Source organism: Euprymna scolopes, chromosome 25 (genome assembly GCF_053919585.1).
Source record: "Euprymna scolopes isolate OS-2025 chromosome 25, ASM5391958v1, whole genome shotgun sequence".
Taxonomy (NCBI): domain Eukaryota; kingdom Metazoa; phylum Mollusca; class Cephalopoda; order Sepiida; family Sepiolidae; genus Euprymna; species Euprymna scolopes.
In genome coordinates, this window is record NC_136506.1 from 40,663,385 (window position 1) to 40,682,001 (window position 18,617).

The 18,617-nt window shown below is 32.8% G+C and overlaps 1 protein-coding gene across 2 annotated transcripts in view; it reads right to left on the reverse strand.

The window, feature by feature from the left end:
• Positions 1–18,617, reverse strand: part of LOC145247339 (uncharacterized) — a 421,480-nt gene that overhangs the window by 17,053 nt on the left and 385,810 nt on the right. For both annotated transcript variants that reach the window (XM_080109003.1, XM_080109002.1), the window contains exons 2-5: positions 18,534–18,617; positions 15,897–16,001; positions 9,858–10,232; positions 3,386–3,561 (exon numbers count right to left, since the gene is read on the reverse strand). The exon at positions 18,534–18,617 is cut by the window's right edge and continues 150 nt beyond it. In XM_080109003.1, the coding sequence (XP_079965129.1) occupies positions 3,386–3,561; positions 9,858–10,232; positions 15,897–16,001; positions 18,534–18,617 (740 nt within the window). The remainder of the gene's footprint in view (positions 1–3,385; positions 3,562–9,857; positions 10,233–15,896; positions 16,002–18,533) is intronic.

The window sequence follows — 18,617 nt, forward strand, 5'->3', positions numbered from 1 at the left end:
ATTTGTCTTTACATAAGCAGTAATTTGTTGCTACACAGTCATGCGCATGTATCGGTCTTCTAGTGCTTAGTAGCTAGATACCTCTTCGGGCAACAAACGATTATTTACGAAAGCGGAATTCAGAATGAAAACGGAAAATCAACTTTCAGTTTCTTTTGAAAATGTAACTTGCTCTACTTCCGTATTGAACACTCTTTTATTAACCATTGGTTACCCCACTTTTCAAAAATAGCAACTTCAAATTATATATATATATATATGTATATATATATATATATATATATATATATATATATATATATATATATATATATATATATATATATATAGTCCACACCATATACATACTTTATTATATATTTAATTTCACTAGCGGAATCTGTGAAGAGTAGATAACCATTTCCTCGCCAAACTTATATTTTTGAAAGTTCAAAATTAGCTAACTAATAGCATATAATATAACATTATTTAATAACGAGGTTCGAAAATATTAAAGATTAGATTACTCTCAATATTACAACACATTGTGTTGTCACGTCATGTGCATATATATGTTTTTCCTCATAGTTATGTAATTCATACTTTAATATTTTTTATTTAAAATCATGTAATTTATTTGGTTGTATGAACATTTTTAATTAAGATCTGCTTAGGAGTTTCTGACGAAGTTTGAAGTATGGTTTATGTGACATACAGTCCTGTATTGCTGTAAGGAGGGAAAAAGGAAAATGGAATGTCTAGTAGACACTCTCCGTGAGTTTCTAAATCTTCTCTGTACAGGGTTTTGTCAAAACAACCTGGAATGAGAATAATTTTCTTTACATTTAACCCTGACTAAATTTCAAAATAAGTGTACTCTCTGTCTAAATAAGATCTCCTCGGTATATCCAACACAAAGTAGTTTTTACGATGAATAGTACACCTTCTGAAATTATGTTACCGCAAGAATTTGCACAAAGCTGGATACTCCAACAGGCTAGATCAGTTTTTCAGGGATCCACAAATACAAAAGTACAACTAAAGGGTATGCTATTACATATGTTAATCGTCAATTGGGGAGAGGAAATATGTTCTTGACTTCTTTACTAACTTATGGTGTGAAGGATGAAGGATAACATTAATGGCATTAACAAATACGTCAGCATGTCACAAATCGTGTTCTTACTCCAGGAAAAGGACCTTTGTAACCCAGAACTTGGACTGAATTAAAATAAATAAAAGTTGATTACATACTTATGTTAATTTATGTGTGTATATGCGTGTATATAATTGAGTCAGCAATAATACGTAAATAAATATGCATGAATTACAATATAGTAATCGTATTTTATGCCGAGAAAGCTCATGCACCCCCTGCTAGTATTTTAGTAGAAATAGGAATGAATGAAAGCAGATGAATTCAACAACCTTATATTGTCACAATTAGCTTCGATTTAAATTTAACTTCCAAACAGTTTGGTATTACATCGATTCAGCTTTTAAAATCTTTTGCAAAAAATGGTATCAAGCAGCAAACACAAATGCAAAAAAGCAAAAAGAAAATGAAAATAGTTTAACAATATAATAAAAATAAATACACCTATGTCTACATCAAGACAAATGCATGCAAATTACTATATGATAAACGTGTTTGATATTAATCTTTATTAGTACGGAGATAATGTTATACAATAAGGTAATACTAATATTTATGATTTTAAATATAATTTATGAGAATATAAGAGGAAGTTTAATCTTAATTAATTATAATAATAGCGAAAGAACTGACACATAAAATTATCACCCGATTAGCCTTCTTCCTCTTTTCGCCAAAATATTTGAGTCCAGAATTATTCGGGCTCTTCTCCACCTCCTTATAGTTGCTAAACGTCGATCTGGCCATAAATTTGGAATTAGGCAAACCTGTTCTACTGCACATGTTCTAACTATAATCTCTGAACATATATATAATTCGCCGAATAAGGCAGGGGAAGATATACCTAAATCTTTTGACGGAGTTTAGCACGATGGTCTTCTCATATCAATCATATGTTTTTATATTACTGGACACATATTTAACATAATTAAATCCTTCCAAAGTAAGAGAAGAATCCTGATTATCCTCGACGGTTGTACGTCTACCCAATACGATGAAAATGCGGGTGTATCACAGAGGTGACTCATTGGACATTTATTGATTCGATATGTAAATTAAACTAAAGAAACGCTCACGTCTACTTAATACATATTAGCACTCTTACAGCGTCGAGTTTTGATAAATAAACTATGCTATTTAACATCAGTACGACCGTGGTATTTAAAAGAACGAATAGCGTATATTTTAATATTCGACGTTTATTTCCGTCAGTGTGATCTTCAATATAATGTTTTGTGTTAATGCTCTTCTTTTCGCGGGTGATATCTCCAAACGCACGATATATTCAATCCGCGACACTTTAAATAATTAAGAATAATAGGTATAAAACTTAGTCGTTCTTGTACAGATTCAGAAGAGGAAATATGGAACGAATGTTACTTGGTCACATTTTGAGGTACAAGTTCGAATTATTAAAGCATCTCATTGTTCAATTTTTCGAATATTTTTATATTGACATCTGGCTGACTGAAAAATGGATTCTTTTATGATATTGTCCACACCAATGTTAGTATGTTGCAGTAAAATGGACTGGTAAACAGCAACAAAAAATTAATACATGAAATAAACAAAAAGTTCCGACAGAATTCGTCAATGTATTTCCTCCCCACAACTTTTATCTCAACTTCCAGTACGCGTTTCCCCCCCTCACCTTTTCCAACAGGAGTTTTATTTAAAAAAAAAAACTGACTGCAGTTCATTTGCATATGTGTACAGTAGGTTGTATGATCTCGTGCTATGCCACGAGGCAACCTTATAAAACCACGGCCGTCATATTTCTCTCTCTCTCTCTCTCTCTCTCTCTCTCTCTCTCTCTCTCTCTCTCTCTCTCTCTCTATGATCCCACCTGGACGTAAATCGTATAGCCACATAATGAACACACACGATGGCGCTTTCTTTTCTGGTTATTACATTCAGCTCTACACATATGTAAATAAATCAGTTGTCTACGTGTTAGAGGTCAGTGCTCATATGCAGAGAACACGGAACTTAGACAGCTATACAGAAATAGAGGTCAATTTTCTTCCCATTGAGACGGTAATTTTAGTCGCTTAATATTTTAATTCTATTCGGTAAATAAGTTTAATCGAATAAAGTGTCTGGTTCGTATATGGCTAACAATAACGTAATAGCTATAACTACAACTTTTCTTTAAATAATTGTTTGCAGATTTTTACGTCAACATTATACGTTCAATTTGTCATCGTCCACTAGGATTATTCGTCAAAATAGTGAAGAGTAGATACTTACTGTATGGGTTTGTGTATATTCAACAGTGCCGTTGTTGTCGGCCGATGTGATTTTCATGTCAGCGTCCTTCCACAAATGGCCCTTAATTGGAGGGTAGGCCTTGATGTGGCATTCGAGCTTGACATAACGGTCATTGACAATAGCGGTTCTGTTCTTGCAGTCAAATTCCGGATCATCTTAAAGCATAACCAGAAACAATAAAACATCGAACGTTTAACATTTAGAAAACAAAAATTTTTAAATAGAAAATAAAAACAGAAAAAAAACTGCTCGACACGTAACAATAAATAATTGAATAAACATAGAATTACACTTGGTGATATATATTATATTTACTGTAGCAGAATAATATCTGTTTTTATTCCGTATGTATTAAGTCATTCATTCTATTTAGAAATCATTTAACACAAAATCATATATATATATATATTAAATAATAGTAATAGAAATAATAATAATAATAATAATAATAATAATTAAAAAAATAAAAATAATAATAATAAACATAATAATACGAAACTTGCGACCGATATTAAAGATCTGATGTGATGAACAGCAGGTGCTTCTTCGGTGACCAGCTAGAGGGATGAGGTTGTCATCCTGTGAATGTTGGTTCCTCTTTAAATTTAAGACAGAGTAAGCCCAACACAGAACAAGCAAGTGCAGCCTCTAATTCCAAGTAGCAAAACACATAAAAAACAGGAGAACTAAAGTAATCAACACTGACCCCAAAACTGAAAGCATGAATGGACACAAAATGATTAGACAGGTAATGGAGTGCAATTACAGAAATCACCCCAAAGACGGAGATATCGCAAACGGATAAAAGAGTTATGAGGCATGGCCATTGACTATCATACATCAGAACAAATGACTGCAGACTAAACAAAACATGCCCAAGAGAGTCTGGCTTTCAATATTCGAACTAAGTGAAATACAGCAAAAGATAAATGATAAAACAGACAAGGAAACGCCCCTCGAGGAAGCCACAAACATTGGAACCACATAGTTAGCAGAACTACAAAGCTTAGAAACAAAAAAAAAGGGGGGAGACCGAAACCTATTAAACAACAGAATTTTACGAAGAAGAATTAACTGAAGTAGAAAACATCAGAACACTTATGAACAAGAAAATAACAATGATGCCATCATTAAGAAACCAATAGTGAAAAAACAAACAATCTCAAAGATGAGAACAACTAGAAAAATTGGGAAAGTGGAAATGCGACTAGCGAAGAGATACTCAACGAAAAAAAATCAGGAAAAAGAGAAAACATAGCAGCTAAAGAAGCCAGATGAAGGCGATAACGATACAAATCGGAACAGTGCAAGAAAAATTGAACTCTGAAAATAAGGAAAGCTAATTCTACGAAAGTATAAATGGATAAAAAACAAAAACAGACCAATCGGACCACAGTGAAACAAAATACTAATGGAGCGAGCTATGACAAAAAGAAAAGAGTCATAATAGAAAAAACAGAATGGTTGAAAAAATGAAAGAAGAGTCACAACAAATCGAAGAAGAACAAAGAAATAAATAAGAAAAGGAACCCTCAAGACAAATCTACGAAAGATGGCAAACTAGAGAGCATTAAGTGATGAGGGAATATATGCCTATTAGTTAACGAAATTCACAACACTTCATGAAAGGCTAGTTCAGTAACTGTAAAGATGTATCGACGAAACAAATATACCAGACTAGATGACCAATCAGATAGAAAATCCAATGAAAACATGGAGACTGTAACTGATAGCTATGGACAATACATATCTGAAATCAAAATACAAAGAAAGATCTTCCAACGCGACTCCCTATCACCCTCACTGTTCATTATAGCCACGATGTCCCTGATCAACAGCCTAAAAATAATGCCAGGCTGGATACCATTTCACTAACATAGAAGAAAGAATGAATCACATAATGTACATGAATGACCTGAAACTGTTTGCAAAAACAACTAGAAACCCTAATTAAAATGCCCATAATCTTTATGGAATTCGGTATGGACAATTGTGCACTGTTTACCACGAGGAGGGAAAGACTAGAAGAAAAAAGGCATAGTACGACACAATCAAACAGAAATGAGGGCACTAGGTGAACATGATAGCCAGAAATAATTGGGTATCCTGGAAGTAGACGCCATCAAAGCCACGGATATGGAAGGGGAAATAAAAATACTTCAGAAGAACAAGGGCACTTCTCGAAACGAAAAATAAAAACACAGTCGAAACGTAATTAAAGGAATAAATACGTGGACAGTGTCACTAATAAAACTACTCATACCGTTTATAAGCTGGACAAAAGAACGAATTAATCTCGTCCAGATGATCATGAAACTCATGACGATGAACCAAGCACTACACGCGAAGAATGAGACTGACCGACTATATGTTAAAAGTAAGGGGGGGGAGGAAGAGGGCTGGTCAATGTAGAAGAATGTGTAAATAACAAAAAAAAACGATTAGAAAAATACATAATGCTGAACACCGAAAGAATAATTACTGCAGCAGGAGACACAGAAGAAACAAATCAAATGAAAAAAAAGCTGAAGAATAAGACAAAGAAATGAAAATAGGAAATGAAACAGCTATATAGACAATTCAGAAAGATAACAAGAGAAGAGTATAACGAAACACTTGGAAATGGCTGCATAAAGGAAAACTTAACAGGTAAACTGAATCACTAATAACAGCTTCAAAGGATAACGCAATTAGAACCAACCATATCAAAGCAATGATCGATTAGAAACAAAAAAAATCAGCAAATGAAGAGTCTGGGGAAAAAGAGACGAAGTATTACACTACATAATTGTAAAGGCAAAAAACTAGCTCAACAAGAATATAAAAATAGACACAATCAAATGGGGAAAGCAGTACATTGACAATCATGCAAACAATTTCATAATTAACTAACAGAAAAATGGTACAAACAAAAACCGGCAGTAGTACTGGTATATAAAGTAACAAGATTCTATTGGGCATGGATATACAAATAGATAACGACCATCCAAGCTAGAAGAGCAAGTGTCATAAAAGTTAACAAGAAGAAAAAGTCCTGCCAGATTGTAGATTTTGCTGTTTCAGCAGACTACAGAGTGAAGATAAATAAGACTGAGAAACTGAAAAAATACCCAGAACTGGCCAAAGAGCTCAAATAGATCTGAAAAATTAGGAAAGTACAGATAACAACACTAATTGTAAGAGCGCTAAAAAGAATGGGGGAGATTGGAGTCAGAGGGATGCCATAGAAGATACAAGGAATCTGAATAATCTACACAGCAGAATGTTTAAGGAAAACCGTTGATTGTCAAGACTAACACCAGACATAAACTACTCACAAACTTGACACATAAGCGTCTACAGATTCAAAACCCAAAGGAACCATGGAATCATGAAAAGTTGTATTGTATAATTGAAAAATACCACCCCTCCTTTTTCTGTGAGTGTCACCATAAACGCACACCTCAGCAGATTATGAGGGTCATGGTGGAGGAAAGACCAAGTAGACACGGATTAGCCAGACCATAACTGGGTGAGTATAAAGAGTACTGCGGTTTTGGGAGGCTTAATTTCATCCAAATTCCTGTGAAGGCCAATAGTCGTCGCTAAGAAGAAATTATGGTAAACGGCTGTTGCGATAACGCAAATTATTTTGCAAAGTTGTTCGAAAGAGTCAGAGAGTACGTGACATCTTAGGAGACTCGTTGTCACTTAAACTCCAGGGAAAACCACAAGTTGTTCTAAAAAGGAAATTATCAATGATGGTATGATCGACTACTCCTAGTGAGTAAATAATAACAACGCTATTAATAACCAAAAATAAAAAATAATATATATATATAGGAAATATTAGAATCACGGATATCGCCGGGATGATAAAATGGATAGCAGTGAAGAACACAAGTGAAATACTGAGGAAAACACTTGACTGTATGGATTACTTCCAATAATCTGCAAGGAATATATGATTGTATTGAAACTGCAATGGAGATAAAACGGAAAAAATTGCGGAGCATCACATGGAACTAGGAAAACTGAAATTGTATACTCGTAAAACACTCTCTTTAGAAAATGTAGAGTCGGCCTGAACTGGAATCATTCAATATATTAGAGAATGGTCGAGTAGGACCAGAGAGTAAGGAAGGAATGCACTTACCAAACATCTACTAAATGAATGTACATTAGAACTAGTGCCTTATTCTTACCCAAATTCTAGTTATGAGCAATGGTCATTGTCAGCACGATATCAATGGTAAGGTGCTTTTGCGTTAATACAAACACATTTTCAACATTTATGGAAATAGATAGAGGATATTAAAACTCTGCAGAGACTTGTCACCCAGGTTCCAGGAAACACAGTCCGTTGTTTTCAGTGAGTAGTTTTTTATGAGGTGTGATAACTTCTAGTGAGTATAAACAATAGAAATGATAATAAACATCACGCCAATAATAATACTGTTCTATTAATGAAAAAAAACCCGCATTACCAACAATTATCCTCATTATTTTTGTGTAAATAGTAATGGGTTTATTTAAGGTAATCAGACATTAAATATAACAAAGACGATTACAACAATGTTAATTATGACAGAAGTAATGACAATTAGATTATTAACAATTATAACATTTGAATTGATGGTGTCTGCAGCAATGATGGTAGAAATAAATGACATAGTAAAAGAATTGTGTAGAGGACTTATATTCTGAAAGCGTGTGTAGGATACCATAGGAAAAGAAGTAAAAATATGAATAGTCCTCATAAAAGACCGCAAAAGACTAGCAAGTATTGGGTGTTTTAGAGGCGGCAAACTTCAAAATGACAAACCTATTACAGTAGACTTTCGGTTATTTCAGCTTCCTGTAGCAATTAATCTTGTGGTTTCACTCGGATGGAGCCATATTCCACACAGCGCACGGTGCGAGCAATTGACAGAGAAAAAACATTTTCATAAAGGAATAGTTTCACGAAATGGACAGGTGAACTGGCCAGGTTATTCGTGCCATTTAAGTTTACTAGATTATTTTCGTTGGGGATATTGCGACGTCTAAGCAATACGCCGATAAACCATACAGAAAACGGCATTTCCAAAACAATAATTGAGGCATTATAACGGAAATATAGACTCCGTTATTGCTAGGAATTGTGAAGGTATACCCCCAGATTACGCCGGGTGCGTGTGATCAAAAGAGTCCATATGTTAAGTATCATATTTACATTATATATTGCTAAAATTAGTTTTGGGAATGAGCCACATATTTAAAATACACACACACACACACACATATATATAAACGTATATATATATGCATATATATATATATATATTATGTGGTTTATATTATTTTTATTTCGTCGCCTCCAAACACACTGTATATGATAATGTTGCCGCAACTTATATCTTTTATATATAAAATAACCTGTGTCTAGATGTTTTTAATCAAGTAACTGCGATTTTTTTTCATATTGTATATTGGAATTCGGACAAGAGCTCTGACTGTTTCTTTAGAAAGATATATAACATTTCATTTGCGCGAATTCAATATCAACTCATATTATAATATGCTAACAATTTATCGCTGCGTTTCTGTATAGAAATATTGCAATACAAACTTTAAATTATAAAAAAGTATTGAAAATTAATTTGCTTTGAAAATGAATATTAACAGACTCGATATGTAATACATATATATATATATATATATATATATATATATATATATATATGCCCCTTTACATACACTTTTCCAATATAGAACCCAGAATTAGATGGAATAGAGTAATTGCATCGACAACGGACAACGCCAAATCCAAAGTAAGTTTAGAGAGGTGATGACCCTCAACTAATAGATTGTTCCGAAATCATGCCTTGGGGGTGGGATGATTTCAATAAATGTTTGTAGATGTGATATCTACCGCCTGCATACCAGCATTAACTATCTTAGTTGTATAGGATGCGTGACTTGTCACGGTAGAATGTAGCACTAGATAAAATAAATAAATCAAAATCGAGGTTCAACCAATAGATTGCGCCATGGCCCATATGGTTAGGTCGTCAGTATTGCACACTTCAAAAGTGCGACGACCTGGGTTCGCGCCTATGTCGAAGAACGTCACTGATGATATGCAGTACATCGAAACCCACTCTGACGTTGTCCGTTGTCGATGGAATTGCTCGGTTCACCCTAATTCTGGGTTCTAGTTTTATCAGGAAAAGGTGGATGTGAACGGGTATATATATATATATATATATATATATATATATATATATATATATATACATTTATATATATATATATATATATATATATATCCTCTTAATGTTTAATATATATGTGTGTGTGTATGTACGTATGTATATGTATATATTTATACACAAAACACACACGGATATATATATATAGAGAGAGAGACAGACAGACAGAAAGAAAGAAACAGTGCCAGTGTAATATTAAAATAAAAGAGGCTACTTACATGCAACTGTTATATGAGCTTCTACAGCTTTTTGCGGGAAATCACTACCCGGTACTTCAGCAGTGCATCTGATGAGTTTACTCTCGTCGGACTTGCGCAAAAGGGTGCCCTCTTCTGCAACTAATTCAGTAGTATGTGACCGAACACCTTCCTTTTCTCCAGATGGAACTTGGTTGAAGTTAGAAATATCTTGTAGTTTCCAATCTTTTTGCATGTCTTTGCCATCCATATAAATATGGAGCATTGGCTTGGGGTTGCTTCCTTTAGCTTTACATTTTACGGACTGTCCAATAGCCGGAATATTGATAGTTAAGTTTTTATCTTCGCCTGTTACTATGGTGGAGCCAACAGTCAGTGTCAGTTCGGTCACATCCTCTGTAATAAATAGGCAAATTATAAATTACTATTAATTAATATATGTTTGATATTTCTAGAGACATAGCAACGATGAAACACATCCTTTTGTATAATCTGGGAAACATATATTTGTTATGTGCGAATTCTACAGTAGCAGACTTTACCGGCCTTTTTTTTTTTTTTTAATAGGATTAATAGATAAAATGTGGACATATGTGAAAATCATACAAAATGTAAAACAAGAATAATAAAATGTTAGCAGTTAGGGAGAATTATCTCATACTGTATAGTTATCTTACAGTTAAACTTATGTAATACTTTAAAGTTATTTTTTTTAAATTGCTGCCAAAAAGAACAAGGCCGTAATGCTAAATATTCCAGTCATACTTATTTTGATAATAAATCCATTAAATGCAAAATTAAAAACACTCTTCCTATTAGAATATGCCAAATTCACCAACTACATATTTGTAACTAAATTAAATAAAAAGTTCGTCAGCAATTTCAAATAACTACATACTAAAATACAATATGCTATTACGCTAGTCAGATTAAAGTTCCGTGTTGCAGCTTACATTATATTAAAATTTAATTTAAAAATCAGCTAAAACAATGTATATATATATATATATATATATATATATATATATATACATAACTGAATGCCATTATTTTTAAAATAATAAAAGATAAATGGACCATATTCAGATGATAAATCGACCTAAATACAAATAAAAAAACGGGGAAAGTAGAAAAAAACGGGAAATTATATATCAATATACAATTGGGTAAAACTAATAAGTCGATTAAAAAATCTCAGAACATAAAACCCGACGCGATTTTCGTCATACCATTTTTTTCATATGCCTGAAAGAAAGAAAGCAACACCTTTTTGTAGAACAACTAATACTACTATGCAGGAGGAATAGAAACGAAAGGAAAAACCAAAATCTTAACGGAATGTGTCCCCAAAATAGTCCCAAGTGTAACCGAAGTTTCCTCTGCTTGCACAAAGTAGGAGGAGGCCAAAACTGATGGCAAGCGCCTCGAGGAAGGACAGGTGGAACTTAGTACGTCCTCTGTCCAATACAGTGCAACAATCCGGTAAGAATATAGAACCACAGTCCTTTAAAACTACTAAGTGTTGTCCAATAGCCGTCCCCACTAATTGTGAACTCCCGAAGTAGGCTGGTGATCCCGGATGGAACGAGGTCCATGCTGGGCGATTCGAACCCGAAGACGCTGGGTAGTCTTACTTATGTGGACGGCACTACACCGTCATTAGAATTTGTAAACAATATTGCTTGACTAGTGAGAGAGGGGGAAGGCGTGCTTGCGAAAAAAGATGAAGGCTCACTTGTGGAAAAAAATCCGAAGGGATAAAGCATCAGAAGTGACAAGAGAGGAAATCTTATCCCCAGTACGTTGGCTTTCTGTCCAATCTAATCACAGGTAGCTTGAGATATATCGGAAGTCTAGAAGGGCCATTTTTAAGTAGGACTGAAATGGATTTAATTTTCTTGTTGATTTCTGTGATGACCAATAGAGGACGATAGCCAAACATAATGAAAATCCTTTTCATATTATCAATTTCAATCCTCTAAAATCTAGAATCTCGTCTTAAGGGAGTGGTTTAGCTACAGGTATTATTACCATTATTGTTAATGCTGTTGTTGTTGTTGTTATTGTTATCATTATTATTATTATTATTATTATTATTATTATTATTATTATTATTATTATTTGAATGTTTTATAGTAATGTAAATCAACATAATAACCAACCAAATTTTATAATTGCAAGAAAAATTACATTTCTTCATAGAGGGGAGACCCATCAGACCATTGTTTTCTAAATTGTACATTGTTATGTCGTGTGGCAGACGTGTTAACTATTCTGTTCCGACAAGTCGTTCCTGTTTTTAATACAGCTAATCGAATTTTCATAACCGTTTAAGAAACTTTCAAACAATATAAAAGATAACTAAATGCAAAAGAAATTTCATTTTACAGAAAGCAAATCTTTTCGCCGAATTTTCAACCAATTATGAGTAAAACATTAAAGCAAAATATTTAGATGGATATATACTTGTGATATTCGACCCTTTCTGCAGTCTATTGTAACGTTTTGAAAAATATATGCAAATATTACGCAAAATGGGGTAAGTCATTTGAATATTATTAAAACCGATAAGTTATTTTAATGAGTATCAAGAAATTATAACAGAATCTGATCTAATATCCAGTTTAATTGGAATTGAATAATTAAGAAAAAAATCAGTAATATTATCTAAATTAGGAAACAATTTGGAATTGGCATCACTTACACACACACGCATACGCACACACGCGCACACACACACATATATATATATATATATATATATATATATATATATATATATATATATATGTGCATATATAAACACCACCCTCACGTCTCAAGGAAACCCACCTTGCTACAGGCCCAGATGTCTAGTATGTACACATATTTACTCCAACAGGACATTCACCCTCTAAACTACACCCTCTAAACTACAACCTCTAAACTGCAATAGCTCAAATGTAGTATATTTGTTATAGTGTACCGAAGTACAAAAGGCAATTACGTGGCGGAGACAGGCTTGGAGTTCTGCCTACGCCTTAACACATACAAACATCCCATTAAAGACAAGTCCACACAGCATCCAGAAGCTATACACTATAATTTACCAAACCACACTATAGACAACCTCATATACATCCTTATAGCTCCCAGTTTTATTACACAACATTATGTATAGCTGTCTCTATGTGTAAGTAATCTGCGCAAACATTTATGTATGTGCATGTACATTTGTTAGTATACGTATACATATATGCATGTCTTTATGTGTGTATATATACATATATATTTGTACATGTGAGTATTTGTTTGTAAACATATATGTCTGTATATATTAATGTATGAACAAAATTAAAAAGGAGCGTTTCGTTTCTATCTTAAAACAAATGAATTTGGAAATGACATTTTTGTTCTTTTTCGAGCGAGAAATAGCCGTTGATTTACAAATGTATTCATAGCGTATCTCCTCCTTACAACTTATATCTTTTTAATTCTTCTTCTCTCTTGGAATAAATACTATTGTTGGAATTCAACATAATGGACAGTTATAGGCACTTTTTCCTGTTAATTTACTGGTTGATTTAATTCTTTCTTTTATATGTATGTATGTATGTATTGTGTGCATGTGTGTATGTGCGTACTTATATGTATATGTTTTACAGACTGACGTGGCTCGTTCACATTGACTATTCCTCCTCCTCCTCCTTTCTCTTCCTTTCTCCTTTTTCCCCGTTTATGCTCATCACATTCATTACACTGATGAAATCTGAAGGACCGGTCGAAAATTATATACTTGTAAAAAAAGATTTAAAATGTTTTTCATAATATTATTTTGTATTATTTTTATATTATTTTGCACGTCACCAATAGAGGACGAGTAAAGAACAATTCTAAGAATTTGTTTCGCCCTCTTATTTTATATATTTTCATATATATATATATATATATATATATATATATATATATATATATATATGTATATATATATATATATAGAGAGAGAGAGAGATATCATTATTATTATTATTGGAAAGATTTTAATCTTTCTCATCCTTCTCTTTCTCCTTCCCACATTTGCATCTCCTCTCCCTCCCCTTGGAACTTTGACTCTGACTAGCCAATGTCAAGTTAGTTTATGACCTAGAAAATAGAAACAATATATATTTAATTCATCATAGAATCCCAACGACAGCATTGAAGAAACTCTGACATTCTTGGATTATTCAACATTATATTATAATATATTATTCACCTTTCAACACTTTTATATAGAACAAAATATATATTAATTTAATATAAACGAACTACAATAGAGACTTGTCGGCTGCAAGCACATAAATAAATTACTCTCCAGTAAGCTTACTCCTATATTTTGCCTGTGCGAATATTGAGTTAATTAAATGACTTTTGAAAGGATGCTACGAAATTGAAAATGATAGATTCCCACATATCTATGTTTTGGATTTTACCTCCAAGCCTTGAATATGTTATGAAAAAAACGCAATTCATTCTGGAGTATACTAGCATTGATTGGATTATGTATGTTTATTTTTTCAACTTTAAGTTTGCTTTTTTTACATTATCACACTAATTTTAATTTAAGCAATGTGCCTATGGGCTAACTTTGTAATAATCAATGTTTATTTTGCTCATATTCTTTTCCTCCGATGAGAGGAGTCATTTATTGAAATAAATGAAAAGAAAAAGAAAAATAATACATTTGTTGTAATGATACATAATTTAACTGAGAATTTCGTTTAAATATGTATATATATATATATATATATATGTGTGTGTGTGTGTGTGTGTGTGTGTGGGAGTGTGTGTGTATGTGTGTGTGTGCATGTGTGTATAAATATTTTATAAATATACATACATATATATAATATAAATCTTACCTGTCTTTTTAAATATGTATATGTACGTATGTGCGTATGTACGTATGTCTGCCTAAAATTTTTGACAGAGGCGACAAATTTTCACGAGATCGGTATCATTTTAGAGCCGAACGTTTCGGACGATAAATATCAAAGACCTGCCTGAAAATATTAATCCCTTCAACATCAACAGGGCAGTTTGCTACAAGAATAGACCAATTTTTTGCGAGCCATTTTTGCAAATCATCGTATCGGTTGAATTGACTTTGTCTAATTTTTACGTTGTAAACTTCTTACGAAGTCATGGAGTAGCGGTAGGACGTCAGATGTTCTTTCACTATCTTTTCCGCTTTTGCGTCACGAGTTCGAGACTGCCTGCTTCCTATCACCTTTGTGAACACCTCTCTATACTTTTGTCGAAAACAGAGCTATGTCCGATATCCCTCTTAGTATAATATAAAAAGGAAAATACATGTGCTTGTCTCTCTTCCAAGAACTTATGGCAGACGCGTCAGAAACTGACCAGACCTGTATCGTTTTAAAGGTTCATCCTCTGGAAGACAAATATCGAAACATTGATTAAAAACATTAATTCATTCACCCTCAACTGGGCAGTTTTCTACACGGAAAAGCCGTTTATGCGTCGCCACTTTCGCAAGTTATCCTATTATTTAGATTGCCTACACTAATTCAATGTTTTGTACTTCCAGACACGTGATGGAAACATCGCCTAAGATGTTAAGGGTTTTTTTTGTTTTCTTTTTATAACCTTTTTTCTCCTTCGTCTTACGGTCTCGAGTCTGCCTTTTTAACTTTTAAACCGTTTTTTCTTAAATATTTCAACAAAATGAATAAGTTTACAGAAGAAAAATATGTACATATTTAATTAACGCATTTTTACAAGTGTATATATAGACATTGAACAACCCAACCTTCCCATACGCACACATATGTTTGTCCTTCCCGACATGGATAGGATTCAAAAACTGTTCTCTTTTTCCTATGATCTATGACTTTTTCTTTTCTTGCATTTTTACTTCAATATCCTGAAGAAGTCCTCTGAAATAAGGACGAAACGTTGATTATTTTAATAATTTCATTCGGTTTTTCTATTTTCCTCAAAACACACACACACACATATATATATATATATATATATTATAAAACTAAACCAAAAAATGTCGAATATACAAATACTTACGTAGAACGACCAAATTTGTTTCGTCTTGGCCCATGTTCTGGAATTTTCCTGACATTTTCAGCCGCTTTTGGCAAATATATTCACCATCGTTTCTCGGGGCAATCTCTGGAGTTTCAGAAATAATAAGAATTATATGCATATATATACATATATATATATATATATATTCACATAAAAGTTTTGCACGTTCATATATGAAGAAAATATGTTACATAATTTTGGCAGGTCTAGAAGAAACAGATAAAATGTACGTTTAAAGAAAATACAATCAGCTCATGTGTTTTCATCTTATTTTGTTGTATCAATGCAAAATTATAGACAAATTCCAAATAATTGTAAATGTTCAAAATCATGAGCATGGTGTATTGGAAAAGTAGTTTATATAGAATAAGTGAAAGTAAAAAGAACTAATACTAAATTTCTTTTAAAGAGATAACGACAAGGAACATAATGATATTTGATGGTCTGGAGTACTCGAATTGAAAACATGCACATAGACTTAAATTTGTACATCTTTGATTGGGAAACAAACAAAACAGCTAATGTAGCAGCAATAAGTAAACGACAGAATAAAATATCTACAGGTCGAAATGATAAGATTTTCGTTTTACAAAAATCGGCATGGCTTTATTTCTCTATGAGGAAAATCAGTGTTTTTTTGTTTGTTTGTTTTGTTTTGTTTTGGTTTTTGGTTTGTTTGTTTTTTCGCAGACGATTTACTAGTTGCCCTATTGTGCCCAAACACTAACAGCAATGGCCTTCTTACATGTCTGAAAGTTACACAATGTTCAACGAGCGAGATCTGAGATGTGCTGCTGAACAACTTATGTTCTCAACCGATCCGAGTTATGAGAATATCAGCTGTCAGCATACTCAAAATGCATTGTTGGATTATCACCTATAAAAGAGACGTGCCCAGTGTCGATAAAACAAAGTTTACACACATTATTATACATTTTTTGTAACATTAAAAATGTATGTTTTCAGATCACATGACAATGGATAATGATGGGCATAAAACGCTGACTGACGTGATTGCTGAACGACATTACAAAGAGTATGGATTGACAAATAGTTAACGTAGAGCTATGCTGCAAGCTCCACAGATAATGTACTGGCGCCTGGTACAATAAGCCATATCGCAGAGCAAGAAAACGGCGTAAATTTCTGCAGTCGAAATTTTACAATGAATTCCACGCTTGCAGTTAGCAATAGAATACGTTATTTTATTTAAGAACGATAAAGCCCAAGGCATGTCGAAGAAAAAAAGCTTGTAAAAGAAGAAACATTTCATGTATCCATTTATATTCGCGACAAAATCTATTTCTCGTGAAGCTTCTCTAGTCATTTCTGTTATTAATTCAATATTTATGCATAATTAGTTCATACATATCTCACATTTATTTATATGATGATTACCTGGGATTACTCACGATTGCGTATTAGACTTTGATATTATTGTTTTTTATCGTTTGTATCTACTGGAACAATTATTGTTGGAATAACATGATCACGGAACGGAGAGAATAATAGATAAAATAATCATGTCTGACGTAGTTACTTTTAGAATTATATTAGAAATGATATTATTTTAAATAAAAAAATAATATTTGAAAGAAAAATTAATCATTTTAGAAATAGATCTTTACTAGTAGGGAAATCTTAAGTTATCTAGAATTAAATTATAATCAACAAATGTACCACACTCTCATATTTTTATTGTCTTCGAAATTAGTGAAGTAACCAAGGTTTCCATCAAGTCGGTTGATTGTCTGCAATAATTGGGGATATACCTATAACGCCGCGCCGGAGTAAAACTTCACATGCCTCTGGACGGAGGTAATTTGCAATACATTGTAGTGAAAAAAAAAACTGCTGTTAATTTAATAAAATTATTTTTATATATAATGACTAAAAGTAATGTTTAAAATACAAAAGGCAAGTACCATCGTTCAGTTGTGCTCTAAAAAGAAATATTCGTTTCCATCGCGCCCCGGCCATATTAGAGAACATATTCTTGATTTTAGGTCTGACCTTTCTGCTTCGCCGGTGTTAAGTGCTTGAATTAAAGTTTAAAATGAAAACGTCAAGTATCGTAATGCAATTTATCTTCAAATAGAAACATTCGTTTCGGACGCACCGCTGTCATATCAAAGACTCCACTGTTTATTTTATACGTTGAGCTTTACTGGCTTCTGTTGAAATAACACTTTTCGAATTCATTTGTAATATAAGGTTGTATAAGGTGTTAAGTATGGTCAAAAACACCTGTTACTTCTTCCATTGTGTTATTTCAATTTTTGATTATCGATTCTCATTGAAGACGTTTCGATACGACCGCTTTCTACGGATCATGCACATAAAGTGTCTTCGTGTGGAATATCATCAACAATGGTCAGTCATTACGCGTCCATAGAAAAGAAACCCCCACATGCATACATACTAAGTTCATTCTTTATAATAGCAATATTGAGAAAAATAATACCATAGGTTTCGACATCGATTAATAGAGATTTTAACCATTTTGATAAATTTAAATATGGATTTTGATATATATATATATATATATATATATATATATATATATATATATATATATATAATTGTGCAATATAAAAATGATAGAAAAATACTTACTTAAAATGGTAAGGTTTGATGTCATCACCTCATCTCTGTTATATTCAGCGGCAATGGAGTAGTTCCCATTGACGGCGCCATTTC